Here is a 27,302-nt window from a genome sequence, read left to right as displayed (position 1 = left end):
GGAGGCCGGGGCGGGAGGGGATGCCCGAGCCGGGCGGCGCTGGGGGTCCCGCCGGCGCTCCCGGCCGAGGCGGGCGGGGCGCGGGGCTCGGGGCCGCCCCCGGCGGGCGGAGCCGCCGCCGCCCCCGCCCCGTCCCGGTCCCCGTCGGCGGTGCGGCGCGGGGCGGGCGGCGCTCCCCGCCAGCGCAGCGGCATGAAGGAGCCGTCGCTGCCCGGCACCTCGCTGCAGCGGGCCTGCCGCCTCCTCGTCGCCTTCTGTGCCCTCCACCTCTCGGCCACGCTGCTCTACTACCTGGCGGGCAGCGCCCTGGGGCCGCCGGGCAGCCCCGAGCCGCCGCCGCGCCGCCCGCCGCCCGCCGACCTCTCGCTGCCGCTCTCCCGCCCGTCGCCGCCCGCCGCCCGGGCCCGGTCCCCGCCCGCCGAGCCGCCGCCGGGCCCCTGCCCCGAGCCCTCCCCGCTGCTCGGTGAGTGCCGTCCCGGCGGGGTTGCGGGGGGACGGGCGGGGCCCGCCGCCCGCGGGTGCCCGACGCCGCCCGGGCCGCGGGGAGGAGGCGCGGGCGGCCGCCGCCGGCTCCCGGTGCCCGTGGGTGCCTCGCCCGGGGAGCGGGCGCGCTGTGACAGTGGCGCCGCCGCTCCCGGGTGTGCCGGCGGCGGAGGGGGATTGTGGGAGAATCCCCGGGGAGCCGGTGCGCAGGGGAGCGCGGCGCGGATGCTGCCCGGGCACGGCGGCGGCGAGCGGAGCCCCTGGGCGCTCGGGAAGCGCTCCCACCCCGCCCGGCTAGGTTTCTTTCTGGTTGTCCTCGGGGTTGGGTAATTTCCTCTCGGAACTCTACCCAAAATGCTGCTCTTGCGCAATGCGAGCTCAGGAGGGCTTTTTGCGCTGTGCAGGCTTTTCGCAGCCTTTCTCTGTCCGCGAACCTGCTGAATGAGCGGCACGGGTTTAAAACGAGCTCCGAGGCAGGGTCATGAGCACAGTTGTTATGTATCCCAGCGGCGCTTTCCACTGGACATATTTGGTCCTGTGATGCAGTACCGTGATACGTGGCAGCCTGGCGTGTGTTTTATCTGCACTGGAGCTGTGCTCCCCATAGCCTTTTTCCACGACCGCTTGGGTGCCGGCATGCTGGCAGGATCTCGGCGGGTTTGCAGCCTGCTGGTGGCCTCATGTTTACTATGTGATGAGCTGGAGCTGTTTTGATCTGCTAGATTTGTCACAAGGCAGAGCTGGGGACAAGGGGAATTTCAGATTTTTTTGGTACCTTTAGAAGGCTCTCGCACCCAACTTGTTGCTTGTAACTGCTGCTCCTCGAACAGACACTCTTGTGCAGATGGCAGGGCTGTTACCATGGCCTGCTGGCATCCCAGGTTGACAGTAGCCTGGCCACACCTTGGGCCCTTGAGCCCTTGAGCCAAGTGTGCCATTTTCAGCATAGGTACCTCTGTTACCAGAGATCACAGCGGGGGAAGAGACTTCAGAGGAGCTACCTGTGGTTTTCCGTTTACGGAACCGACAGAAAAAATGATAGTTTCTCTTGGTGCTTGCTGGTCAGCTCTTTATGGATCAATGCATCTGAATTACAAACAACTGTTTTGTTATTTTAGGAAGGTGGTTTTGAGGTCACTAAAAGAAACTGTCCTGTGTTTTGTGTTCTTGTTTTTTATTCATATCTTTCGCTTTTTTCCCCTACATCACTTATGCTGAAAGTGGCTGTGCAAGCCTGTCCTCAGAGAGTGGATGTGGCAACCCTTTATGAATATGGCTTTGCTTTGAATGGTCTCCACTTAGTCTGATCCTGTCAGGAGTGAGTCATGTGCTTTGGAAATGCCTGGAGTTTAGAGAAATGCTCTTAGTGACCCCAAGATTCAAAGTGTTATTGGAGTTGGTTGCTGAAGGATCATTTAAGATATTTTAAATCATCTTTGTAGCATCCTCAGTGCCGTTCACTGAATCTGCCAAAGGCCACATGAGGCTGCTCGCAGTGGTTACAGATGGTCAAGAGAGCAACAGGGCCACGGAAGAAGTAGCTCTTTACAATAGAGCAGGCAAATGTTTTCTGGCTGTGTTACTTCAGTATTTGTGGGGTGGTGCAGTCACATGCAGCCTGGCACCGTCAAGGTGTCGAGATTTATAGCCAGCATGTAGGTGAGAAACTGTTTGTTGTTCTTTTTTTTTTTTTTTTCTCTGTTTTTTTCAGGTTTTGGTAGCAAACAGCATTTGTTAAACAATTGTATCATGCCTCTCACATTGCTCAGAGCTGAGTCTCCCCTGAGCAGCATCTCATGTGTCTCTAAGGCCGCCGTGAAGAATACAGGGTGTGCACTTTGTGGACACTTCTGACATGCAATTTCCCCCCCCAGAACTCAGAAATACTCCTTTTTGAGCTCAAAACTCACTTATCAATATGAACATAAAAAGCAGGAATCATCCTGTGATTCCTGTACTCCCATAAGCACGGGGAAAGGGTCTGATGGCAACAGGTAGCTTCAAAAACTCCATTTCCTCAACAAACCAACATTTATTGTAACATACATGATTCTGGGGTTTTAATTTCCTGCCTGCCCCTCCCCCGTCGCTGTTGGGAAGCATGTGATGACTCACACAGGATATGTGTGACTGAACTGCTCAGGCTTTTTGTATGGTAAAATAGCCAGGTACTCATTTCAGAGGCCCACAGTTTTCTTCCTAGCAGTCTTTAGAGAGTAGTTTACAATCCCTGCTGTCTGGCTCTGCAACAAATGCATTAGCTGAATGAGGTTTAATCTCTTACCAGAAGCTGCCAAATTTTAAATGTGCTTTTATGGTTCACTTGCTGTTATTTATAATTGAAAAGAACAAATCAGGACTGGGGTAATACTATAATTCAGCTTCAAGCTGAAAGCCTTTAAAGACTATGCAATTCTCTAATACAAGGTAATATAAGCATTTTGGATTTATGCTTCAGTTTAGAGTTGCATGCTAATGAGTATCTTAAATGGGATATTAGGAAGCAGAATGTGCTTGCTGCAATAAAATCTCAAGAATTCTGAGAAATTCTGGTTTCTCTAAGAAACCCAAAAGCAACTAAATCCAGGTATTTCCTGCAGGTGTCCATCCCCCAAATTGTTACATTCCTTAGGAGATGCAGAACAGTATTGTGGTATTGGTTTTGGTTGAGGTTTTTTTAATAAAAATTTGCTCTCAAAAAGTAGTGTTGGCCTAAGCACTTTCAAACCAGTCAAATGTGTTTCTTCTACCATTTCCATGTGTTTTTTTGGTATTTTGGTATTGGGGTAGTTACATGCCTGCTGGTTTAAGGAGGGTATGCACAAGGGGTCAAATTCTTCAGCTGAAAGATCCATTTCCAAAAGAGCTCATTTTAATGCAGTAGAAATCTGCAAAGCTGAATTTTATAGACAGGCTTACCTATATTTCAGGGAAGTAATTTTCAAGTCCTGCCCTGGTGAGTGCAAGTATTTATGGAGGTTATTTTGGAGAACAGCTATCTCCTTAGCCAATTCTAACCCCCATTTAGACACCAGGTGTGGCTGGGATGGCAAACATAAAAGATATGCTCTTGCCCTTTTTGCCATGAGCTTCTTCTCGGAAAGTTCACCCAAGTGTGGTAAATATTGTAGTCATATGTCTGTCTTAATAGCTTTTCATGCCCAGATATAAAATCAGAAAATTGATAACTCTGTACACTAGTAATAAATGGATATTGACAAAACAAAAGTGTAGATTAATGTATGAACCAGTGAATTGTCCAAAGGACAAACCACTAGAGATGTACTCATTTTCACTAAGGTTTAAAAATGGCTTTTTCCTGGGATACCATGGATTGGATTGGATTGGATTGGATTGCATTGCATTGCATTGCATTGCATTGCATTGCATTGCATTGCATCTTTAAGGTCCCTTCCAGGACCTTAAAGATCATTTAATCCTGACCCCTGGTGTGGGCATGCACACCTTTACCTAGACCAGGACTTTCAGAGACCATCCAACTTGGCCTTGAACAAACACTTCCAGAAATGGGGCATTCAAAGCTTCCCTGGGCAACCCATTCCAGTACCTCACCACGCTCACAGTAAAGAATTTATTCCTAGCATCTAATCTAAACCTGCTGCACTTAAAAGCCATTGCCCCTTGTCGTGTCTTTCCCTGTCTTGTCAAAAGTCTCTCTCCAGCTTTGTTTTCTCCCTAGAGCCTTGTCCTCTCCAAGCTGAACAATCCCAACTCTCTCAGCCTGTCTTCATAGGGAAAGTACTCCACTCCTCTGATCATCGGGACTCACTGCAGCAGTTCCATGTCCTCCCTGTGCTGGGAGCCCAGAGCTGGATGCAGGTTCCAGGTGGGCTCTCCCCAGAGCAGAGCAGAGGGGCAGAATCCCCTCCCTGCCCTGCTGCCCACGCTGCTCTGGATGCAGCCCAGGACACGTTTGGCTCTCTGGGCTGGGAGTGCCCATGGCTGGCTCACGTCCAGCCTCTCACCCACCAGCACCCCCAAGTCCTTCTGCTTGGGTATCTTGGGCTTACAAGGAAAATAACTCTTTCTCCAAGATGTCAAAGAGTTCTGGATATAAACTGGTGCTTCCCACTTCCATGTTAGTGAGGCATGTTTTAAAAAATACAAGGATCGAAAGAAAAAACTCCTTTGGATAGCTGTCATTCAGGGAGGAGAGGACCTATTACAGAGGCTGTTTCTTCAATGCACTGCTTCTGATGCCTGTGTAGTCAGTACAAGCAGGTGCTCTAAACTCTTGGTGCTGAAGACAAGTGATGAGGGGTTTCTGATGCTTTGAGCCTGTAAAATCAGCAGTGATGCTTATGGTCTGTATTACAAAAGTGTTTAGAGGTTATGTGCTGCCTGAGATGGAATTAATAAATAATACAGTTTGAGGCCCTGTATATGTGGACATTTTGTAGGCAGAGGTAGAAGATGTGTTTCTGCTGTCAGAATCCTTGCAGGACAAAATTGAGGCAAGAGGGTGAAAACCTAAGAGATGCTAAACCCACCAATTTTTAGGGTGACTCCTAGTGCTGACAGTGCTGAAGGGATTTGGTAGGTGTGCCATGCCTGGGGCCTGGTCATCTGTCACATTGCCCACCTGCAGTCGTAGGCTCTCATCTTGCCATGGGGAGTTTCTGCCCCAGGGACTGGAGGCCTCTGAATCTGTGGGGTCACTTGCAATACCAGGCAGTGAAGATAACATTTGCTTTACATGTAGCATCTCCCTTTCCTCTCTCATCTGGACCTGCCTTTTTAAAACCTGTTTTATATAGCTGGTCCCTGCTCCTTCCTGCCTGCCTGGGTGCTGGAGGCATTGCATTGCTCACAGAAACAAGCTGGGGTTGTGTTGTGTCCCTCTACTGCCTTCTTTTGAAAAAGTAAAACAGAGACTCAGAGAAGAGCATGGAGAGGGCAGGGGGAGATAACACGTGGAAAAGTTTGCTCAAATTTAAGCTTTCTTGGCTTCAAAAGAGGGTTTGAGAAACTGTTAAACATCTCCCAAGAATATGCTTAAGATGTTTGGCAGGGAGCAGATGTGTGATCTTGGCAACACCACCGACAGCTCCACAGCTATCTGTGTGGCAGGGAGCACATCATACCTCTGAAGCACAGGCTTTCTTGGCAGGCAGGGAGCAGCTTCTGTGAGGAAAATATCACTAGCATTGTATTATCTGGTCGAAGTGGAGGTCAAGGAGTGTTAATTAGGTTCACAAAGTGGCTTGGAAAAAGGTACTATGCTGTGCTGGAGAGCAGCTGTTTCAGGGACAAAGCACAACAGACAAAGGAGAAAAGGAAGGTTTTCTGTCTCATGCATGTAGTGTTTTATAACATGCTTGTTTCTCTGCCAGCATTGATCTGAAGCAATAGCTAGTTTCTTTGGAGATTGGGCCAAGTTTGTGTTTGGAAAGAGACAGATAACTTGCAGCTTCCAAAACTGCACTTGGACGCAGAATTCAGTTAAGCTCTTTCACTTTCCTCCTCTGGTGTGGAGCATGCTAGTCTGACTTCATGCAGCAGATAGGGAGCATTGTCCCGGTCTGGAGGGCCCTCCCCACCCCGAAGGGCAGGGTGCTGGAGGTGCACAGTCCTCAGCAGGGAGGTGCTCTAGGTCTGATGGCCTCACACACAAGCAGGAGGTGCTGGGCTCCACAGCTCACCTCCTTTCCTCGCCAGTGGACACTGCTCTCCAGCCAGCCACTGCTGCGCTCCCTCCTGCGCACCCTTCTCTGCAGGGCACAAGGGGGATTTGGGTTTGGGGACAAACCCAGCCAGTCCATAGCAGTACTGCAGTGAGGGACCAACGATTTGGGGTGTTGGGGCATGTGGATGGGGAGCAGTGTCAATGTCCAGCTTGCTCCCGTTTCTCTGGGTTGGAGAAGATCTTGTTGCCCAGCCTGTCCCCACTGGATCAGTGTTTTCTTTTGTGCAGCCCCTGCCTGCAAGGACAGGTGCCTGGTGAGCCAGGGGTGGATTGCATTTACAGTGCAGGTGCTGATTTCACTGAGGAGTGGCCATGACAGGGGGCATGACCAGGCACAGCCCTTCCAGCAGGCTTCCAGCTGCTGCTGAACTGCCAGGAACTCGGGGCAGTCCCCAGGCCTTTGCACATGTTTGAAAGAGATTTGCTTTTGTCACCTGCTCCACCTGGGGTGTCTCTGGATTTGCTTTGAGGGCAAAGAGACAATTTACCTGCAAACCTGTCCTGCTGAATCTGGAAGTGGCCCTGTAAAGGCCTTTATGGGATGGGTTCCCACAAACCTCTGTGCTCCAGGGCAGCAAAGGAAGCAGCAGCCATCTCTCCAGGCATGGAATGCCCTCCTGCTGTCCTCGCCTCCTGTGCTCCCTGATGCCAGCAGCAGCCCATGCTTTTGGGGTGCACAAGCGCTGGCAGAGTTTCAGACAGACAGACAGACAGACAGACAGACAGACAGACACACCTCCACCCCACCTGGCACCCGGTGCTCCCCCACCTATCTGGGGAGTGCACCCCAGCCCTGGGGCAGTGCTGGAATCCAGGTGCACATGCCACAGGCAGGATGGGATGGGGCAAGGGAGATTGCCTGAAGATTTGGGCCTGGCCCTGGCAGAGACGTGCCCGAGATGCTGCTCGAGCTGGGAGGGCTCCTGTCCACACATCCCATCCTGCTGCATAGTGGGGGGTTTGTGGCTGATGGCTGCTCAGCCTTTTTCTGATCCGTGTTTGTTTGTTTGTAGTTTGCTGTTAAGAGAGCCTGGAATTTAATTTTGTGGCGGGTGGGAAGAGCTAATGACATGCAGATTGCCTGGCTCAAAGGCAGACAGTTCAAAGCCGCCTCAGTGAGCGTGCACTGGATTTGAGCCACCAAGGAGGACTTTGCTTCTCTCCCAGAAGTACCTTCCATCAACAAGACTGTCTCCCTTTTTTTATATTTTGTTCTAAAGATGCCACATTCCAGTGTCAGTGCTGGGGATTGGGTTAACAATTTTTTTCTCTGGCTGTAGTTCCTGAGTTAATCAGGCGGACCCAATGTTGCCAGCATATGTGATGCATCCTCATTTTTTTCAGCCTTTTTTCCTTTGGGGTCCATAGTTGCAGATGCCAGACCATGTGCAAGCCTGCCCAGGACAGGAGATGAGCCCATGTAGCCGGCTTCCCTTGCCTTGGCATAGTTAACATCTGTGGGGGTATGCAACTTCACAAGTGTAGATCAGCCAAATGAAATGTATACCAGCCTTTGGGAGGGCAGGTTTTTGGGGTTTTTTGTGACTAGGATATTTCTAGGAAGACCCAAGGAGTTTTTTTCTTTAAACTCTCCTAGGGGAGCAATGGCTGGAGGCAGCAAGAGGCAGGGACCACTTTGACCAGTGACATGGCTGCCTGGGAGACCCAGGTGGGCAAGGGACATGGGGGCTGCCCCGTCCCCCGTCGTGGGCCTGAGCCATGACTTGAGTCTGTCTGGTGCCATCTGAAAAGCTGCTGCCACAGCTCTGAAGTTTAGCTGATGGGAAATTATTTTAATTACCTTAAGAGGAAATGACTGCTTTGCTGAGCTGTGGGATGCAGCTGCCTGCCCGCCCTGGAGCTGCCGTGTGGGGCTGGGGTCCAGCCCTGCTTCACAGCCTGGCGTGGGGGAACTTGCTCTCACATTGTCTGGGGTGGAGCTGATGTTGTTTTTCCCAGCCAAGGCTTGGTGTGGCTGACGGGCCCTTCCTTCCCTTTTCTGTCGGGGCCCTGAAAAGAGAGGGTTGTTTGTTTTTTTTCCTCTCTTTTCCAGCTTTTCTTTTGCATGAGGATTGTCTGAGTGTGGCAGTGGGGCGTGCTCATGGCTCAGTGGATGGATAGCAATGTCCAGCTCTCAGCCAGGGTGATGGAAGTGTTCTTTTTGGTTCTGTTTGGGGAGAGCCTTTTTCCAACTGCTGCTGTCTGTTTTTGCTTTCATTTTCACTAAACTAAATGTCAGAGGTTGATGCCTGGCTTAAAATATACAGGTGGATTTTGCTTGTTTTCCCAGTGAAGCTCTCTGGAGGGTGATTCAGATGGCTGGATCACTCTTCAGGCCTGTCCAAGAGACTAGTTTACCTCCTTCCTATTTCCTTCTCCCACTGCCTTCCTGAAGAATAGGGTTCCCCCAGTCTGTCCTGCCTGAGTCCCCCAGGGCTGCCCTTTGTGGCAGCAGCCCTGTTTTGTATCCCTGTTCCCACCTTCTTGGATGGAGTGTGGTGTCATCCCATTTGCAGCCCCTGTAGGGATGCACGAGTACACTTCTGGCCCTGCGAGGCATTGCTTCCTGAGTTTTCCCAAAACTTCTAGTATTGGGAAAGTGTTCCTTGGGGCCTCCCTACATCACTCCCTTTGGGCTAGGGAGGCTAGAGCAGTCTCTAGATTTATTATAACATCAGGCTGAGTGGATTTTGGGCTACTTGTGTGAGCATCCTCTCATTTTGTCTCAGCAGGATGAGCACCACGAGGGCAGTGTGGTGGCAGCCTCAGATGGCAGGAGGTTTAGGTGTTGTGGCAGGCATGGCCATTGGGAAGTCGGGATGGGGAAATCACTGGCACTGTGGGACAGACTCTTAGGGCTCCAGCACTGAGCTGCCTCTGCTTTTCGCAAGCCTCACTTTGTGCTTGGTGTGAGAAGCTGCTTCCAGTTTGTGATGGCCCCTGGCTTTTCCTGTGCACCTTCCCTGTGAGCAGAAATACTTCTGAGGGTCAGAGGTGAGGGGCAGGAGTGGATTGGCTTTTTCTTTTGGTGTATCTTTCTCTTACCCTGCCACTGCCAGCTAAAGCCTCCTTTTACAAACTCTGAAATGTTTTGATGTGATGCTGTGCTTTTGTGTTCTTTTGCAAGCTTCCTGCAGTTGCTTATTTATGTTTTTGAGATTTTCTTTTGCTAAAAATACACAGTGGAGGCTGATGAAGCTCTGTTGAAGCTTTGTGATGCTGAACCCAACAGGATTTGCCTGGAGATGCTGAGCTGCATGGGTGACCAGAGTTGCGAGTCCACACAGCACTGTCACGCCTGTCTGTTCTTAGAAGGGACTCCATATACAGTGACACCTGTGTCAGGCAGTCATCTTGAACAGAATCAGAAAATATTCAGATGGAGTGAATCGAGCTGGAAAGTTTACCTAGTAAACATAGATAGGGACACCATTTTGACAGGTGGGACAGCGCTTGCAGCAGACTTTGCGTGTTTTCCTGGCATTGCAGATTACATCCTGAGTCAGCATCCCTGGGAAACAACAGCCCTAGGGCTGCCTGCTATCCAGGTAGTCAGATTTCAGTGAAAATGATTTAAAATTAGTAGTTGGAACTGTGATTCTATTAACCAGTTGAAAAGCCTGTGCATTTGTGGATTTGGCTTTAGCCTTGTCCTGCTTGGGAAGTGAAATGGAAGTGTCAGTTTGCAGTGGGTGGTATGTTGCTGCTGCTTTGTGTCAGCCACATGGCTTTACGAAGTGGAGTTTGTTTTAGTCATTCTGTATTTCAAAACAGCCTATTCAGCTTTTTTCCTGGTTTTGTATTTGGTGAATGTATTAACTTGAGTGATTTGTATCCAGCCTGTCTCAGAGGCGCCTGCCTTGCCACACATGGATGGCACTGGTGCCTGGGGACTTCTCACTGACCTAGGTGTTGGCTGCATCCCTTAGGGCAGGATTTGTGAGAAGGTGTGCTGCCCTCAAAACTGATTCATTAAGCGGGAGGCTGGAGCAGTAGAGATCGTTTCTCACCAATGCCTTTCAAGACTATGAAACTGTTAAATCTCTGCCTTCTGCAGCTGTTTTTTGCAGTGAATATGCTTTCTGCTCCCATCTTTTCCTTGCCAATGTTCCAGTCTGTGTAAGGCAAGCAAGAGTGAGTGCTGGCAGGATGAGTGGTCTATGTTTCGCCTTGGGGGGCTGCTGGATGCCAGCCAGCAAAATGTTGTTTGCAGTTCCAAATGCTTGTGGCTGTCCTTGCCCAGCTGGAGCTCACAAGTCACCAGGGGGAGATTTCCTCTGTAAGTTCACCTAAATGGCAGACTTTCATTTCCTCCTGCCTGACTCTGAGTGAGTCCGAGACGTTGAAAGAACCTTTGTTTGTTAAACCAGAAAGCATTCTCCAGTCTGATGGGGTTCACAGTCACTTCTTGGGAGCAGCAACTGGGAGAAGAGTCCGGTAACCGGGAACACAGAGCCCAGCTTGTCCCAACAGGAAGAGGCTTGTTTGGTGGGACAGCAGCCACACCCAGTGCCTGGCAGTGGACTAGGCTGGCAGGGCCCTGTGAGGGGATGTGCTGCTTCTGCCCCTCTGCTCCCTGCAGCATCCCAGCGGGTCCTGCTCCTGGCAACCAGGGGCAAGAAGGATGAGAAAATAAAGTTCCTGGGCACAGATGCCCAACAAAATCCCATTTGCTGGCTGTGACGAGTTAGGTGAACCATGCCCAGTGCAATGCCCTCTGCTGTTTTAAAATCACGAAAGTGTAGCATTAGCACTAGCATCCTAGCTCTGAGTGCTAGTCTCCTAATGGAGGTGACACTCATGGGCACAGGGACGGCTGGGGAAGTGGGTTGGGGCCAGAGGCTGTTTTGGAAAACTGCTCCTCACCGTGGTGTGGAAGCAGCCCCCAAATTCACCAGAAGCACCCCTCCTGCCACCTCTGGCCCCATTGATATGATGCCTGTCCCACAGGCACGAGAATGGCTGTGCCTGGCCCTTGATCCTGGCACCACTGAGCCCCAGTCCCAGTCATTCCACTGCGTGTTCCTTCCTGCCCCAGTTCCTCCAATTTTTGCCTCTTCCTCCTGCTGCAGAGCACCTTCTGAGCTCTCCTTGCAAGCCACATTTAGGCTTCAGAGCAGAGAGGCTTCAGCCCTGGCCCTGCAGCTGCAGGGCAGCATCCACAGGGCCCAGCTTGTATCACGGGGCAGAGAGGGTGCAGAACTGGGCACAGGTGTCAGCTGGGAATTGCTGGGAGTGTGGGCAGACTGATCCCAGTGCCCCTGGAGTCTGAGCAATCACTGCCTTCTCCTCGTGTGAGAGGGAAACTTGCCTGTTCAACCAGTGCCAAATGCAGAGATCAGGAGATCCCTTTGCATCCTGCCACTGCGTAGGTGCTGTGCCGCAAAGCTTCCCTGCTGCCCCTGGAGGTGCACCGAGCACCTCTGCCAGCCTGGCCACTCTCCTCCTTGTCCTCTCCAGCGTGAGTGAGCACCAGTTAGTGAAGCAGCACAACCAAGTTGCTTCTTCTAAATAACTAGGGAATGAGCCATGAGTCTGGAGAACAATTTCTGCTTTTCTTTAGTAGTCACATGTCTTGGAATGCACAAGGTTGATTGTGATGACCGGCGCCTTTTTGAGCTCCATAAGTCACTTGTGCTCCTTGCCAAGGGGCTCCCCCAGGGCGCTGTGCCCCACCTTGGGCACCTGGGGGTCTCTGCAGCAAATGTGAGGCAGTAGCACTGGCAAGGCAGGACACTCAAACACACCCAAATGGAGGAGCAGGGGAGGGCACAGCAGCCAAATCCTTAAGAGGTGATCCTCAGGCTGGTATTTATGGCTGATGATTTATGCCTTATGCAGGGGGCCCTCAGCAACCCCCCCACTGCAGAGCTTGTGCCAAGTGCAGTTTGTTGACTGGCTGGTGCTGGAAGCAGGACGTGGCAGCAGGAGAGGCCTTTCCTTGGGCTTCCTTGGTGAGTCATGCCATTGGTGCTGGAGCAGCTGGAAGCAAATAGAACGGCCGGCCTGGCTGTTCTGAAAGGGTTTCTCTGGTGCCACCTGGACTTCTCGCTTTTAACCTGGTTTTGACACATTGTTTCAATGGTTTCAAAAGTTGCCACTTTTGAAACCATCTACAGGAATTGCCAACATGTATGCAAATCTGGATATGGGGATTTTTTATAATTTCTATTACAGAACTTCTAATAAATAAGTGGCATTTCTACAGAACACCAAAAATATCTCTAAGAAAAAAAAAAGCAGGAAGGGGATTTTATTCACTTTGCATGTGACTATCCATAGGTGATTTTGTCAGTAGGAGAGCAGAACTATTTTTGAAGCGCTTGCCTCTTGGGCTGCCTGAGGTAGGTGGGAGCCCAGGGGGCAGCACTTCAGGCTGGTTTTGTGGTGCATGTGCCAGTGGGAGCACAGCTCTTGGTTGGCCACACAGACTGTAGGACACTCTCAGTGTCAGTGACCAAGAGCACACATTGTTTGTGGGTTTGCTCTGACTTGGTGGTGTGAGGTTGCTTTGGATATGGATGGTTCAAGCTTCAATACCTCCAAGCACTGATGGGATTGTGTTTGGACCAAAAGCTCTGTTTCTTAGAAACTAAACCCAACCAAAACCCTAACGTGTGTAAAGGATGTATGCTCAGAGAAATAGATTGTGTGTGTTAATTTGGTTTGTGCTATGACTCTCTTCCAGTTGGTGCATTGCGTGTGGAGTTCTCCCAGCCTGTAAACCTGGAAGAAGTGGCAAGGATAAACCCACAGGTCAGAGCAGGAGGTCGCTTTGCTCCCAAGGACTGCGTAGCACTTCAGAAGGTAGCAATAATCATACCGTTCAGGAACCGAGAGGAGCACCTCAAGTACTGGCTCTATTACCTGCACCCAATTCTCCAGAGGCAGCAACTAGATTATGGAGTATATGTTATCAACCAGGTAAGATGCTGGGGACAAGCTTTCACACAGCTGTCACAACAGTGCCTGTGCCCCTTGAAATAGAGGAATGGCTGCTTTTCTTTGAAAAGCAGTAGGCTGGCAGGCAGGAATAAGGTTGCTTAAAAAAAGAAAAACAAAAGGAAGAAAAATTTTGCTTCAATGCCTTTGGTGGAAAACTCGAGATCCCTGCTTCTGCTTAGGTGCAATTCACTCCTAAGAGTTTCTGCTTAAAGAAACCACTTGGTGAGGAGGAAAGAATTCCTAATAACATAACCCAATTAATTATCTCTTTCCATATGTTCTTTTTTCCCAACTGCTGCAGGAATGGCATGCAGAGATTTTTAAGGTGACAAGTTGGTATTAATGCCTAGTTTGGTAGTAGATGTGTCATAAGTGTGTAGGATTTCACTTTATTGCACAAAGTCAGGATGGAGAAAACAAAGCTGTGGCAGTGGGGCAGGTAAGTGGCTGTCTTCAGGGGAATAGAAAAGAAACAAGCCATCATGGAGAAGTTCTTGGAGTTTTTGGTATTGGGGCTTTTTCTTCTTGCTATCTGGGGGCCTTCAATCTGCCTTTTAAAAAAAGAAAGGCATAAAAATGCACATTTCACTCACAACAAGCTGTCTTAATTTACAGCATAATGGTGTTTAGATAAGTGAGTGTTGTTCACCCTTGGAAAGGCTTAAAATGTGCAGGTGTCTGTACAGGCTGTAGGGTGAAGGGGCAGATGCAATTCTGAGAGCCTCAGCAGAGACCACCTTCTGGACAATTCCACTGCAGTTTCTCTCTTGGATATGTATTTTTATCCTGTTTTCTCAGCTCAGTAAGAACTGAGATGAAATAACATGCTTCTTTAAGTGTTAACTCCTTAAATTTCTGCTTGGGTCAGCTGGTGTGTTTGGGCATATCAAACACCATGAATATTTAAAATGGTCACCCAGGCGATGAATTTCATCACAGACTTGAAAGTAGGGGGAGACTTATCCCAAGAGAGAAAACCGATACTCCGTTACTACAATTTCTCTTGCTTTGCTCATTTCCAGGGTGCCAGAGATCAGGACAAAAGGGATTTCCGGGGAATTAGAAGTAGTTCTAGTAGCCAAGATGGTTCAGTGTCTGCATCTGACTGCTTGTGGCCTGGCAGCCACGCTGCTGAGAACACAAGGCATCTCTGCAGCATGCAGACAGGCGTGCTGTGCCCTAGAATTGAGCCCTGTAAGAAAACCCATGCTGTGGAAAGCAAGGAGAGCTGGTGCTCCTGTGGTGCAGCAGCCCAGGGCCAGCGGCAGCCCCTGTGCTTCGGGCTGCGTTTCCTTGCCCGTGTGAGCTCTGGTGCCGCGGGGCTGGCTGAGCCACAGAGCTGCTGGCCAGGGGTGCAGGTGGTGCCGCCCTGCTCCGAGCACAGGAGCAGGAGGGTGGTGTGGCACCCAGCACGGCCCTGCGCTGGGGCTGCTGCTTTCCCAGGCAGGTGCAGTCGTGCCAGCTGTGAGAGCTGCCTGCACGTGGTCGGGGGCATCGCTGGTGAGAGAGCAACCACCCCGTTGTGTGCAGCTGGCGTGGTGCTCCAGCGTGCGGAAAGCAGGGCTGGGGCCCCTAAGGGCAGGCAGTGTCTGAAGCCTGGTTGGAGTCCCTGCTGCTGTGTGATGGTGCATGCTGGCTTGCATTGCCCTGTGTTGCTGGCTACTCCTCTTCTGTGGTCCTGTTCTCCAGCACTAGGGCTGTGTCCTTTACAGTTAACTCTCACAGAAGTTTCTGAAGCAAATGCTTTTTCTTGGGTGGGCATAGTTTGAGTGAGAGTGAAATGCAGTACACAGGGTATATATGTCCTGGCCATATCCAGTAGATGTAGGTTAGCAAGTAAGACTACTTGATTTGTAAAATAAATCTTCTTCTGCATGCCTCTAATAAGCCGTGTGTAGAAGTGGAGTGGTCAGTGGTAGTAAAACCACTGGATGCATCTCCCAAGGGTGAGTGGGAACACTGAGTAGAGAGAGATACAGAAAATGTATTAATTCTTCCAGAAGTACAGTAGGAAAACAGTCTTATTTCTCTGCTGTCTTGACAATTGCTTTTCTCTTTTTCTTGTCTGTCCTTCCCTTTGCATCTGCCCTCCTTTTTTTTATTTTATTTTTCCTTCTAGTGGGGAAATATTACCTTTATTGTTAATCCTGTCTATATCAAAGCAATCACTGAAGCAAGGAGAATTACTGTGTGATCTGGTTCTTACACGCTGCCTACATGCTCTTCTGTGCTCCGCATCTCATAGAAAGAAAGAGGAGCGCTGAGCCCTGCTACTGCTGCACTGGTAATGTCAAACTTCTTCCTTTCAGCGCAATGTGTTTCTGTCACGAGTCCATTGTGTTTCCTCCATGCTGTTCTTGCGTGCCTGAATGCCTCTGAGTAGGACTTGGCTGAAGTCAGGGGGATGATGTTTGTAAAATGTTCCGTATGTAACGGGAGCCAGTGGAAAATAACGTATTGTGTTTCACCTTGCACACTCCACCCCTAGAAAACCCAAACCCTGTGTGTTGAAGCATTTTTCAGGTAAATCTGAGAAGAGGACACATGGCTGGGCACGCTCTGCCCAGGGCCCATCAATGCCCCACAAGTGGCTAATTTGCAGCGTCTCCCTCAGCCTTGCTTACTCCCACCCTTATCCGCGTGTCCTCACACACCTGCGGCCAATGCCAGACAGATGCTCAGCTCTAGAAGTTAATCTTCTCCCTGCAGTTCAGCCCATGCAAATGCCCATGCAGCCAGACTGAAGTTTGAGAAAGGCAAGACTTAGCCAATTCCCTGGAAACTGGGCAGTTGTTCAACCATTTTCCACTGGCCCCTGGTGCCATTTGTAGTGTCTTGGTAGCAGTTTTCCAGAGAGGTGTGTGTGTGTGTGTGAAGTGGTTGGGACATCACTCTTACCCGTGTTACTTTGCAGGGGGTGTCAGGTTTGTGGGCAAAGGAGGGAATTGTGCTCAGCTGCTGCTTGCCCTTGCAGTGGCAAGGGAGGCAGGTTTCGACTGTGGCTGCTCTCTCCCACTGCCCAGTGTAATTGTGCTGAGGCCTCAAAACACCCTGTGACAGAGAAACACCAAAATATCTCCTGATATCTCTCTGTGGCTCTGGAAATTTGTTTCTGCCTGGTCAAGTCCACTGGAGGAAGGACTTGCCCATGGATATGGCAGGCATGGTTCAGGCTATCTCAGTGTATTAGCTAGCAAGCTCCCACTGGAGGTGACGGTTCTCCTCGTTGTGCAGAAACATACAACACACATCCTTACCATTACCTCCATGAGATCTGATGAGCTGAGGATTCAGGTGAGGGAGGTGCAGCCACACTTCATCTGTGCTGTCTGCAGGAGGAATCACAAAGCTGCCTCCTGCATAGATGTGGGAGGCAGAGCAAAGTCAGGACATGTGGCTTCTCGCTGGTTTGCAACTTCTTTAGTTTGAGTAACGATTCCAAAAACCCCAATTTTTTTTCTGTTTAGCGCTGAAAAAAAAGGAACCCTGCCTCCTTTGGCAGGTCTGGGTGAACAAGCCAGATTCAGCTGAGGTAAGGGATGGGAAGTAAAAAAGCCTGGGTGTTCTTCTGCTCAGGCTGATCATTCACCTCCAGGTGCAAGCAGGAGTCAGTGTTAGACCTTGCAGGACTGAGGCAGCAATTTGTTCTGGGAGTGACAGAGAGAGTTAATTCAGGAGCCAGAAGCAGGTGCTGGGCACCAGCACTGAACTCAGACATGGGTTAAATTTCAGGACAAGAGAACATTGGGACAAAATTGTCAGAAGAAGAAAATAGAAAAAATGTGCTTGGATTACATATTTTCTGTCTGAAAGCCTAGGAGAGCATGGAGGCTATGTCTAGAGCTTGACTGCATTGTCTAACTAGCAGTCCTCTGTGTGCTGCCTTGCTCTTCAGGATAATGCTTCTGTCCAAGCAAGTCCACACTCATCCATTTCTTTGTGACAAGTAGCAGCATTCATGGGATGACAAGCCACTAGGCAGAGGTGAGGGATGGAGGTTTTTTCAGCAGTGCTTTATCTGCTTTCTGAAGGCTCACCGGCAGGTACTGTGCTCTGTGCTGACCTGGAAGGAAGTTTTCACAGCTGTGGTTTGTTGTTTGGTTGTTTTTCCAAAATGTCACAGATCAGTCAAAGATTGCAAGCATGCATATGAGTTTTGAGAGATATTTGAATCTCAGATACTGCAAGCACGCCAGTGCTTCCACGTTGCCTTAGGTAAAGAAACAGAGCTACTGCAAAAAGCAAAACCTCTTGTCTATTTTTTATTCCAATATGCTGTGTTAAATCCCCACATACCTTCTGGGACAGAAAAGTAACCTCCTGCCTCAAAGCAGTCACAGTTGGTAACAGCCTTGCAAAGTTTGCTGCATGAGCTACATGCTCACTGTAAAGTTTGTAAAACATGGCTTGGAGAGAGTTCTTTGTTTTCGTGTATAGGCTGTGATTCCCTTCTTCCTAGTCTTTTGGATGCCAGACTGTGAAGCTGCATTTGGGGCCATTGGGGAGGAGAGTGGCAATGCCCACATGAAGTGTTTGCCCTGTGTCCTGTCCCTCTCCGTGCACAGTGTGGGCTCCAGTGTGAGCTCTGTCAGGGTCCCGTGGGTGGGGTGGCAGGAAGGGTCCTGCATGCTCTTGGTACAAAACTCTCTGTGCTTTGAGATTTTTTGGGGAGAGGTTTAAAAATACTGCTCCTTATAGCGCTGTTATCCCCATGTGTCATCCAGAGGAGTTAGAGGCTGCCTGAAGGCGCTGGTTAATTACAGCTAAGCCTCTGCTGGTAACAAAATTGGTGCCCTTTGCCTTGAATTTCATTAGGAAAAGAGCAGCCAAAGGGTATGAAATGAGGCCCCAGCAGTTGCTTTGAGGTGTGAGCACATTGCACTTTGCACCAGCACCAGGTTGAATCCCCCTCAGAACCTTGGAGCCAAGTCTGGGTTTGGTGTCGTGGGCCCTGAGGAGTGCTGGGCAGCTAGGGCTGGCGGCAGCCTTTGCTGGGGAAAGAAAATCCTCCAATCTCATGACCTCAGCTGCTTCCTCTCCCCAGCCTCTTTGTTCCACTTGCCTTCATTTTCTGTTCTTGAGTTTTCACTGCTCTTGCTTTATGCATGATGATGATCGTCCACCCACCACCTTATTGTTGTGTGAACCCTTTTGTTTTGGGTGAGGATGCTGAGAATTTGCTCAGATCCTCTTCCATGAAAGCTTACTCCTCCCTGTGAAGTCATTTATGCCCAAGGCAGGTGAGTAATGCTTTTGAAAACTGGTTTGACACTTGTATTTTAAAACCTTCATTTGGAATATACTTGGGGCTGTTTCAAGAACCTGCATTGGGTCTTCAGCAGCAAGTCTGTTAATTAGTCTGGATTAAATGGTTACCAAAATGATTGCTTATTAACCAGATAAAGCTGTTACAACGAGTGTGGTGTTCCAAGCTGCTGCTCCTTGGGCACAGTATTTTATCCATCCTTGGTTTGCATCCCATGTTGGGTGTGGGTAGTGCAGGGTAGGGGGACAGCTTGCACAGTGTGGGAGTCCTTTGTCTTAGCACTGCTCAGAGAGTGTGGAGGAGTAAAAGTGGAATGGATTTGGCAGTCTTGCTTTCAAGGCTGGCAAAATCCTTCAGTCTCTTTGAGGGATGCCCTATGAGTTTCTTTCGACCTGCTCTGTTGCCTTGTACAGGGTTTGAAGCTGCTGCAGAGTGGGGTCTTCAGCTGGAAATTCTTACTCTCAAACCACCAGTATTACTGGGTTTTTGGTACGATATTTTAGCTAAAAAGCTAAAGTACTCAGCAATTTGTGAGCCTGTACTTGTGCTCAAATCCACATGTGCTTTTGAAATGTTTTTGCCTGAAAAGGGTCAGACAGGTTCTCCTCAGGTGCTTCATTACCTGGGGAGGAAAGTAGAGATTTTCCTGCCCTGTTTTTTGCCAGTCCCTTCATTAGCTGTGCTTGCCCTGGGATAAATATGCCCTGTAGTGTCAACTCTTTTCATGATGGTTCTTCCCATCATGGCGAGTACCTTCCTGATTGCATTTTCCCCATCTGTGAAAGCCCCCAGGAGAGATGAACAGGGGTGAAGAGCACCCAGGAAGGCGATGTGCCACCGCAGCAGTGGCAACATCCTCCTCTCCAGCTGCAGCCCTTTGGGCAAGCAGCTCGTGCTGGCCTGCCATGCAGTAACCAAGGCTGTGTCACAGCCATGTGCCAAACCTGCTGCCCAGGGAGCAGCCTGCTCCTCTGCCTTCATGGCTGCTCAGGGCTTGGCAGAGGGTCAGAGGTGAGCAGCAAAGCGTCAGACCTTGGCTCCTGGTGCCATCTCGTGCTTTGCAAATCAGGTCTGGGGTGTTGCTCAGCAGTGGCTGTGCCACAGTCTCACAGCCATGTTGTGGCAGAGCTTAGGAGGAGGGTGCTGAAATTCTGGCCACAGCAGGGTTTTGGTCCATGGTCCTTGTCATGCCTGTAAGTTAAAGCACTGCCCGTGTTTTTCTCTCTGCAGCAAGAGTCCCTTCTTCCAGAGGAGCTCACCTCTTTTTGCTTTTCTCTGCTGCTCCAGGAAGCCCCACCTGCTTGCCCTGTATAAGAAAATTCAATCCTTAAATGCCTGTGCATGCAGTGGAACATAGGGACTGCTTACCATTGGATCAAACCTGCCCTCTTGGGGGCTCCCGCCAAGAGATGGGAGCTGAGCTGGGTCCAGCCCTTCCTCAGCCATTTTTCCTGCTTCATGGTTTGCAGCTGACCCAAGTGTCACTGTTCCACAGGCAGCATTTGGGGTCTGCTGCAAACATGCCATGGGTGCTGCAAGAGCAGTGCTTGGGCTCAAGCTCAGTCTGTCATCAGGGCGTGTCAGCCCTCTGCAGCAACACTGGCATCTGGCAACGAGTAAGAAACTGCTGATGTCCACTGTCAAATTTAAGTCACTTAACTGTTTTTATTTGTTTTTAAATTAGGATGGAGAAGAAGAATTTAACCGCGCTAAACTGCTGAATATTGGATTTGCAGAGGCCTTGAAGGAGTATGACTATGATTGCTTTGTGTTTAGTGATGTAGACCTCATCCCAATGGATGACAGGAACACCTACAAATGCTACAGCCAGCCACGACACCTCTCCGTATCCATGGATAAATTTGGATTTCGGTGAGACGCCTTTTCGAGCAGCATCTGTTTCCTAATAGCACTGCCAGCCTAGCAGGGCAGGCGCAGTGTTACACATCCCCACCCACCACTGAAAGCATGGGAAAGCATCTCTCCCAAAAGGCTGTCTTAACCTGCAGGGCCCTGCAGGGAGCGGGTAGCTGCAGGGGAGGAAGATGGAGAAATGCAGCTGAGCACTTTATTAAAATTCACAGCTTCTGGAAGGTGAAACAAAGGGTGAGGAAGAGCTAAGCAGCCTTCGTTTTGCAGATGCCCACATATCCCTTCTTGTGTTTCAGTCTAGGAGCTGGAAGACAGCTAGTGTTTCCACCCAGTCTGAAAAGTGAGACACTCTCACACACTGAGAATTATGTGCAGCTTTAAAAAGACTGCATCAGACACTATTTTAAGAGCAAGACAAAAATTTTTTGGCTGTTTGGTTTTATGCCACTGAGAGACCTGCCCTGGTACATGAGAGCAGCACAGAGTGAAACTTCCTGCAGCATATATTTGGGTTTAGCAAGCTGTTCTGGACAAAACGTGTCTTGCTTTTCCTTTAAGTTTTGGTTGCTTGTTTTTTTTCCCCTGTCCCAAATCCTCAAGGAGGAGTTTAAAAGCTCATCTATAAAGTGAAGACTGGTCATGACCCTGCGGTGGCCAGTAGTGCAAGGGCTATGGCAGTGGTGGTGTTGGCAGGGTCTGTGAATGTCTCCACTCCAGACCCAAGCCCTGCTCCAAGCAGCACTGCCACTGGCACTGCAGCAGCTGCAGCTCTTTCTTGCACAGAGGTGAAGCTTAAAACAGAAATGCATGGCCCTGGGGATTTCTCTGCTTGTTAAAGCAAAGACAAGGCTGTACTATGTCCTGGTGATCCCTGTGTGGACCCTCTCCTTATGCTCTGGGTCTGAATTTCGTCTGTCCCCAGTCTCCTGGTGAATTGTCCCATTTCAGGTGTGAGCTGGTTGGCTTTCTGTGTGCAAGGTCACACTGCCAGCTCGGTTTTGGGCTGCAAGCTCAGTTTTGGGGCACTGAGGGGTGTGAAGGTGATCAGTAGAGCTGCACAAGGAGAAGGCTCTGTGGCATATCCAGTGTCTGTCTGAGCTCTTGCCACTCCTGTGGCATTCATGTCACCTTCCATGAGGTGATATGCATTTCAGCCTGTCCTTTGAGGACAGTGTACTGCTTGGTAAAAGGCTGCAGCTACTTCCAGTTGCAGAATACCTCTCAGGTGTATTTGGGACTGAGCCCACCAGTTCCCTCTCCCTCAGCTGAGTCCAGAGTTCCACAACACATGGCTGCTTCCTGTGGCAGGAAGGTGCCTTGCAGGGTGTGGGCTGGGTGAAGGGCAGCAGCAAGCCCTTTTCAGGCAGGCAGGCTGCCCCTTGGCTAACACCTCTTCTCCGCTAATGTGCTCTTTTCTCTGCTTCCAGGTTGCCTTACAATCAGTATTTTGGAGGCGTGTCTGCCCTAAGCAAAGAGCAGTTCACAAAGATCAATGGGTTCCCAAACAATTACTGGGGCTGGGGTGGTGAAGATGATGACATTTATAACAGGTAAGTAATTTTTCCTCCTTGGCACCCTGGGGTGTGTTCAGGGTGGGGATGAGCACAGCCCTGCTGGTCTCACCTGGGTGTGGGAGGACCTGGGCTGTCTGCAGGCAGGAGGTGAAGGTGATGTGTGGGGCAACCTGCTGGCTCAGTGAGAGCACGTTCCTGCTGGGTGCTGGCACCCCCTTTCTCAGCTCCCAAGGTGCAGCGGGGAGGGGCTCTAGTTGGCAAAGTCACACCCCTCCCCCTGCCATTGCTCATTCTCCCTATGCCCTCACCAACAGCATCCACACCAGTGCCCTGGCTGGGGCAGTGTGCTTCTGGTCGCCCAGTACTGGCTCAAAGAAGGGAATTCAGGACATGCAGCTGAAGGTGGATGAGACTTTGATCAACCTTGCCCAATGCAACCCAAGATTTGTTTGGGTCTGCAGCCTTGTAGAAGATCCCCTTGTTCCCAGGAGAGTTCCACTTGTCAGGCTGTCTGTATAATGCTGTGAGTTTGACTGGAAGGAGGCTGAGAAGGCTCAGAAGTGCAGGAGAGGATGAAGGTGTTCTCACAGGGCAGGCTGAGAAGACCAGGGCAAAGGATGAACGTGCTGCCTCTCAGCTTCACATATCCACAGCATTCACTGAGAGAAATCATCATGACAGCCTTGTATTTGGAGGCCTTCTTCATGTTTCTCAGTATCAAAACCACTCTGTGATCTTTTCTCTGGGGTTTCTGAACTCTTTCTCTGGGGTTTCTGAACTCTTCTAGGCTTCAGAAAAGGTGTTTAAAAAAAATTTGTACCTTCCTGAGGTTTTGCACTTCTGTTTAAAAAAAGAAGAAAGGGACAGCTTTCCAGTAGGGCATTCATATCAAGGTGGCAGTCCTTTCTTTTGGGGCACTCAGGTTTTAAGGAACAGAAGATGCTGCAAAGAAGTGAAAAGAGAGAGGCAAACAAGAAATCAAGTATTTTTCATCACTGATATCTATGGAAAAACTCAGCAGGTCTTTGTAGAGAGCATGCAAACAAAGACAGGCTGCCCCTCACCCAGCAGGTCCCAGCTGGTGCCACTGTGACTCTGACCATGTGTCTCCTTTATGCTGTGTCACCACCATTCACTTTGGTTTCCCCCAACACTGCAGCTTTCACAAGAAATGAGTGCTCCTCTGGCTCCCATCCATATGGGTTAAAAAACTAGATGACTCCCACTCAAATTCGAGTCTACAACCTGTACCAGGGTTAATGTGGGTGTTGAGTGTTGTTTGGAGGAGATGGAGGTGTAAGCGAGGGTGTGGTGAGCTATCTTGGTGTTGGCAGGGGGAGGTCTCTAGTCTGTGTGGTAGATAGTGTCTGTGTGGAGAAGGACTGGCTTTCCTTCCTTGTGTCAGCAAGCTTGGGAGTGCATTAGTAACATCCCCCTCAAAAGAAACCAAAAAACAGTAGGTAAAACCAGTGGTTGTTTGTGGAAGGTGTGGCAGAGCATCCCACATCCTTTGGGTGTTTAATGTACTCGCTTTCTGCAGGCTGGTGTTTAAAGGCATGGGGATATCCCGTCCGGATGCGGTCATTGGGAAGTGCAGAATGATCCGGCATTCCCGGGACAGGAAGAACGAACCCAACCCCGAGAGGTGTGTCTCACCCTTCCCCACAGCAGGTTTAGGGGTGCCTCCTGCCCTTGCTGCTCCAGCTGCTTGGCCTTCCCTTTGCCGGGCACAAAGGTCCAGTGCGGAAAGGCTGCAGCCATCTCCTTGCTGACTGAGCTCTCTGCTCCTGCTCTGTCAGCCGCCACCTTCCCCTTCCTAGTTTATTATCTGTTTATACACCTTTTCCCCAACATTGCACTGTGGCACAAAGGCCTCTCCTGGTTTTTTTATTTCTTAAATGCAGAAAATTAGATTTTGAGCAATTGTTTCCAGCTTGTCTTTGGGGTATAAACCTCTGCTCTAGTGCAGAGCTGGAAAAGGACCTGTGTGATTTAAAAGCTTGGCTGCTTCTTTCTAGCTAAAATTTGACCCCATAGGAATGCATTGGCCCATTGCTCAGGCTGGCCAAATGTGGGAGTTTATGGCACGGATACTCAGGTTTTTCTTGAAACACCTGCGACACTGCCTGAGAGGTATGCAAAGATCAGATTGTTTAAACATTTTTCCTTTCTTTCCTTGTTGTCTCCATCCCCTCCCCCACTTTTTTTTCTTCCCCTCCTGCAGGTTTGACCGAATTGCTCACACACGGGAGACCATGAATTCTGATGGCTTAAATACACTATCCTACAAGGTGTTGAGAACTGACAAGTACCCTCTGTACACAAAGATCACAGTGGATATTGGCTCCCCCAATAGCTAACATCAGAGACACAACAGAGACTTGCCTATATTGCCCAGGATATCTGGCCTCACTGATGCATTATATGTGCTGGTTTTAAAAGAGTTGCAGTGAACCAAAAAAAAAAAAAAGGCCTCTTTTGGCATGCCAAAGTGTCTCCAAATTGGTTGGACAAGTGCTTTTTAATTTTTTTTTAAATTTCAAACTTGACTTTACACAACTTTCTAGCTCTCCGTTGTTTTGTAAGTCCAGAAGCTGTACATACGAGTTGTAAATAGTTACTTTGCCATAGAATGTTGAATCTGATGTCGAATTAATTGCTGGACTCAAAATTTTCTGATTATGACTGTGATATAGCAACAGTTACTGCCCATGATATTTGGTATTTTGAATGAGGTGTGTGCAGGCATTCTTTTTAATTCATTCCTGGTTTTACTTTATGAAGGACTATAAAATGCTGCTAAAATTGTCCAAGTTTACGCTTTGCATTAGATTTTTTTTAAATGGAGACAGCAAAATACAACTTTTTTCTCAGAGTGACCAAAACAAACATCTCCTCTATGTGCAGAGCAGGTGTTGAACAATCAAGTCTGGATTCAGTGAATGTCATTATTTCTTTTAGTCTCAAAGGAGGCTTTGAGTGAGTTGACACAGTTTGCCAGAATTTGGGCAAACAGGGTGGGAAGCTATACAGATGACCTCTCTAAAATCTGCTGGCTTCAGATAACCTTATTTCTGGATATGATAGAGATTATTTGCTTCAGCACAACACCACCTGGGATTTTTTTGGGGGGTGGAGGAGTTCAGAGTGGTGTTTGTGGTGTTGATTTGTCTTTTGGGGTTTTTTTTTCCATGAAATAAAGATTAATTTCATTGCACAAATAAATTATGGCCTTAACATTTGCTAACACTTGTTAGTAGTGGTGGGAAGTTACCAGGCTATTTAAACATTGTCTGAAGCTTCCGAAAACCAAAATTTTCTCTTGCAAGGTTGTGCATAAAACTTGAAATCTTTTATTACTTTTGTTGTTGTAACATTTTAATGACTTTTAAAAGCAATTTGTGTATCATAAGCAGTATATTTAATACCAGATTAAAGTAGGGTGCAGCGTAATAGGATGTGATTCAAAGCCTCCTTTATCTTTAGACTAGTAGGCTTTTCATGTGCGTCATTATGTATAAGCCATGTATTTTGTTTGCTCTGTGTATTTGTCTATTAAATCTCCTGCGGTGCTGAGATATTCACAGCAGGGCCGACATCCAAATGATTTTTCTTTGTCTAAAGCCTGTTTGCAACGTGTGTCCTCCCTTCTGGTTGTCTCAGGCTTGAGGGGCGTGCACATTCTGCAGTACCATTTTCTCTCAGTGCACCAGGGCACCACCTGTACAGACCCTGCTTCTCCTTCCCTGCACCGTGTGTGAAAGCCTCGAGCACTGACACCCAGGGAGCTGGTTTAAGTGATTTAAAGCTCTTTCCAGAACTCAGAACTGAATTCCTTCTGGTGAGCACTTTGCCACCAGCTCTAACCACTGCAATTTGCACTTCCTTGGCCTGTGCTGAAGGTTGTTAAAATCAGGGACACTTCTTGCTGTATTGGGGATCAACTTCAGCACTGCCTTTTTTTTCTTTTTTTTTTCCCCTTTGTTTGGTTTAGTTTGGTTTTTTGTCACATTTTTTGAGACCTGAAGGTTTTGCTGAGCCCTTGCACTGCAGGGGTGGGATCCTGCAGGGGCCAGGGAACAGTGCATTTCTTCTTAGGCCAGCAGTGGCTCACAGGACGCAGAGGGACTTTAATTGCTAGATGCCTTTTCAGTCTCACTTTGGAGAAGTGTTCACCTCCTTTGGTTCAACGCTCTTTCTGGCTAGACTTGCTGCTCCAGTCATGGTGGGAGCTATGGCAAGATGGCCTTGCATGGAGCGGGAGCAAAGTGCAAGGAAGGAGGCTTGTGGTTAAGAGCTTATCCCTTGTGCTTATCATTGAATATTAAAAAAAAAAACCCAAACAATACAATAGTCCTTATGGCAGATCAGGCTCCAGGTCTTAAAGATGCAAGAGAGTACAAGAAGATGTGTTTTACAGAAATCAGGAAAAAAGCCTCCCTGTAAAACATTGGCATGGGTGTAGTCTGTAGCAGTAATGGAGACACAGGAGAGAATTGTTTTTAAATTTTTTTTTCAAAGCTGCCTTAGAAAGGAGGGCTCCACTTCTACAGGTAGCAGCAGATAACCAAAAATTTATCAAGGCTTCACTTGAAAATGCCATGTCTTTGCAGAGAGCACCTCAATTTTGTGCTGAGCCTTTTGTAAGTCAGAGTTGGAACCTTCAGCTGTAATGTCTATCTGCTGTCAGCTGGGTGGGGGAGATGCTGGCAGCATTCCTTGCAGTGAGATTCTTTGATGGTTAGAAAAAAGTTAGTGCAACAACACATTGTTTGGCTGTATGCTGAAATTATTCAATGTCATGGAGGTGGGATGAGCGCTTGTTTCTGGCTGTTGGGATCAAAGGTTTCTACAACATGTGCCTTGAAAGAGAGAAGAAATGGAAACTGGAAAATCAGGAAACCTGAAAACCCTTTTCAGCAGAGACATTCTAGTAGTGCAAGAAGCTGCTGCATAGTTTCTCTTCCACTGCTAAAGCCACAAGCCATGTAAAGAACTGATGCCACTTTTTGTAGCTTATATTGCCCTTTGGTGCTGACCTGTGATTTCTAGATCTCATTGTCTCTGTGTAAACTCTGTATCAGTCAAACTCATTAAATGCTTGTGACTCGACCTGGCCATGAAATTTCTCTCCCGGGGATTTTCAGGGGCCACATCTACAAACACTCATTGTGCACCAAAGCCAATTCCGACTGTGTCCTGTCATGGGTGGTGTTTTTAACTCTCCCCTACTGGTGAAAACATTCAGAGTGATATTGATTGTAACTAATGGTTGAAACCCAGAAAAACAGCTTCAAAGGAAACGCTAATGCTTGGATTCTTTGGGATGACTGACTGCTTGTTAGCATGAGGGAGGGTCCTGATATGCTGCTTTCCCCCAGGACGCTACATGTATACTGGACTGCCTTTGGGTTTCCTGTAGATGGTTTTGCTTTTGCATTCTTATCATTTATATATCAAGGGATGTAATCCAATGTGCCTTCTTTACTGTTGATGTCAAATAAAAATATTTTCA

At 49.0% G+C, this 27,302-nt stretch overlaps 1 protein-coding gene across 1 annotated transcript; it reads left to right on the top strand.

Moving 5' to 3' along the window:
• Positions 1–192: 192 nt before the first annotated feature.
• B4GALT1 (beta-1,4-galactosyltransferase 1) lies at positions 193–27,302 on the top strand. Its single transcript, XM_058043333.1, has 6 exons — positions 193–463; positions 12,879–13,114; positions 20,086–20,273; positions 21,701–21,823; positions 23,328–23,432; positions 24,012–27,302. The coding sequence occupies exons 1-6, from the start codon at positions 193–195 to the stop codon at positions 24,145–24,147; spliced, it is 1,059 nt and encodes a 352-aa protein (XP_057899316.1). The 3' UTR covers positions 24,148–27,302.

The sequence above is a fragment of the Melospiza georgiana genome, chromosome Z (genome assembly GCF_028018845.1).
Source record: "Melospiza georgiana isolate bMelGeo1 chromosome Z, bMelGeo1.pri, whole genome shotgun sequence".
In the NCBI taxonomy this organism is placed as follows: domain Eukaryota; kingdom Metazoa; phylum Chordata; class Aves; order Passeriformes; family Passerellidae; genus Melospiza; species Melospiza georgiana.
This window is presented reverse-complemented; position numbering and strand designations above follow the sequence as displayed.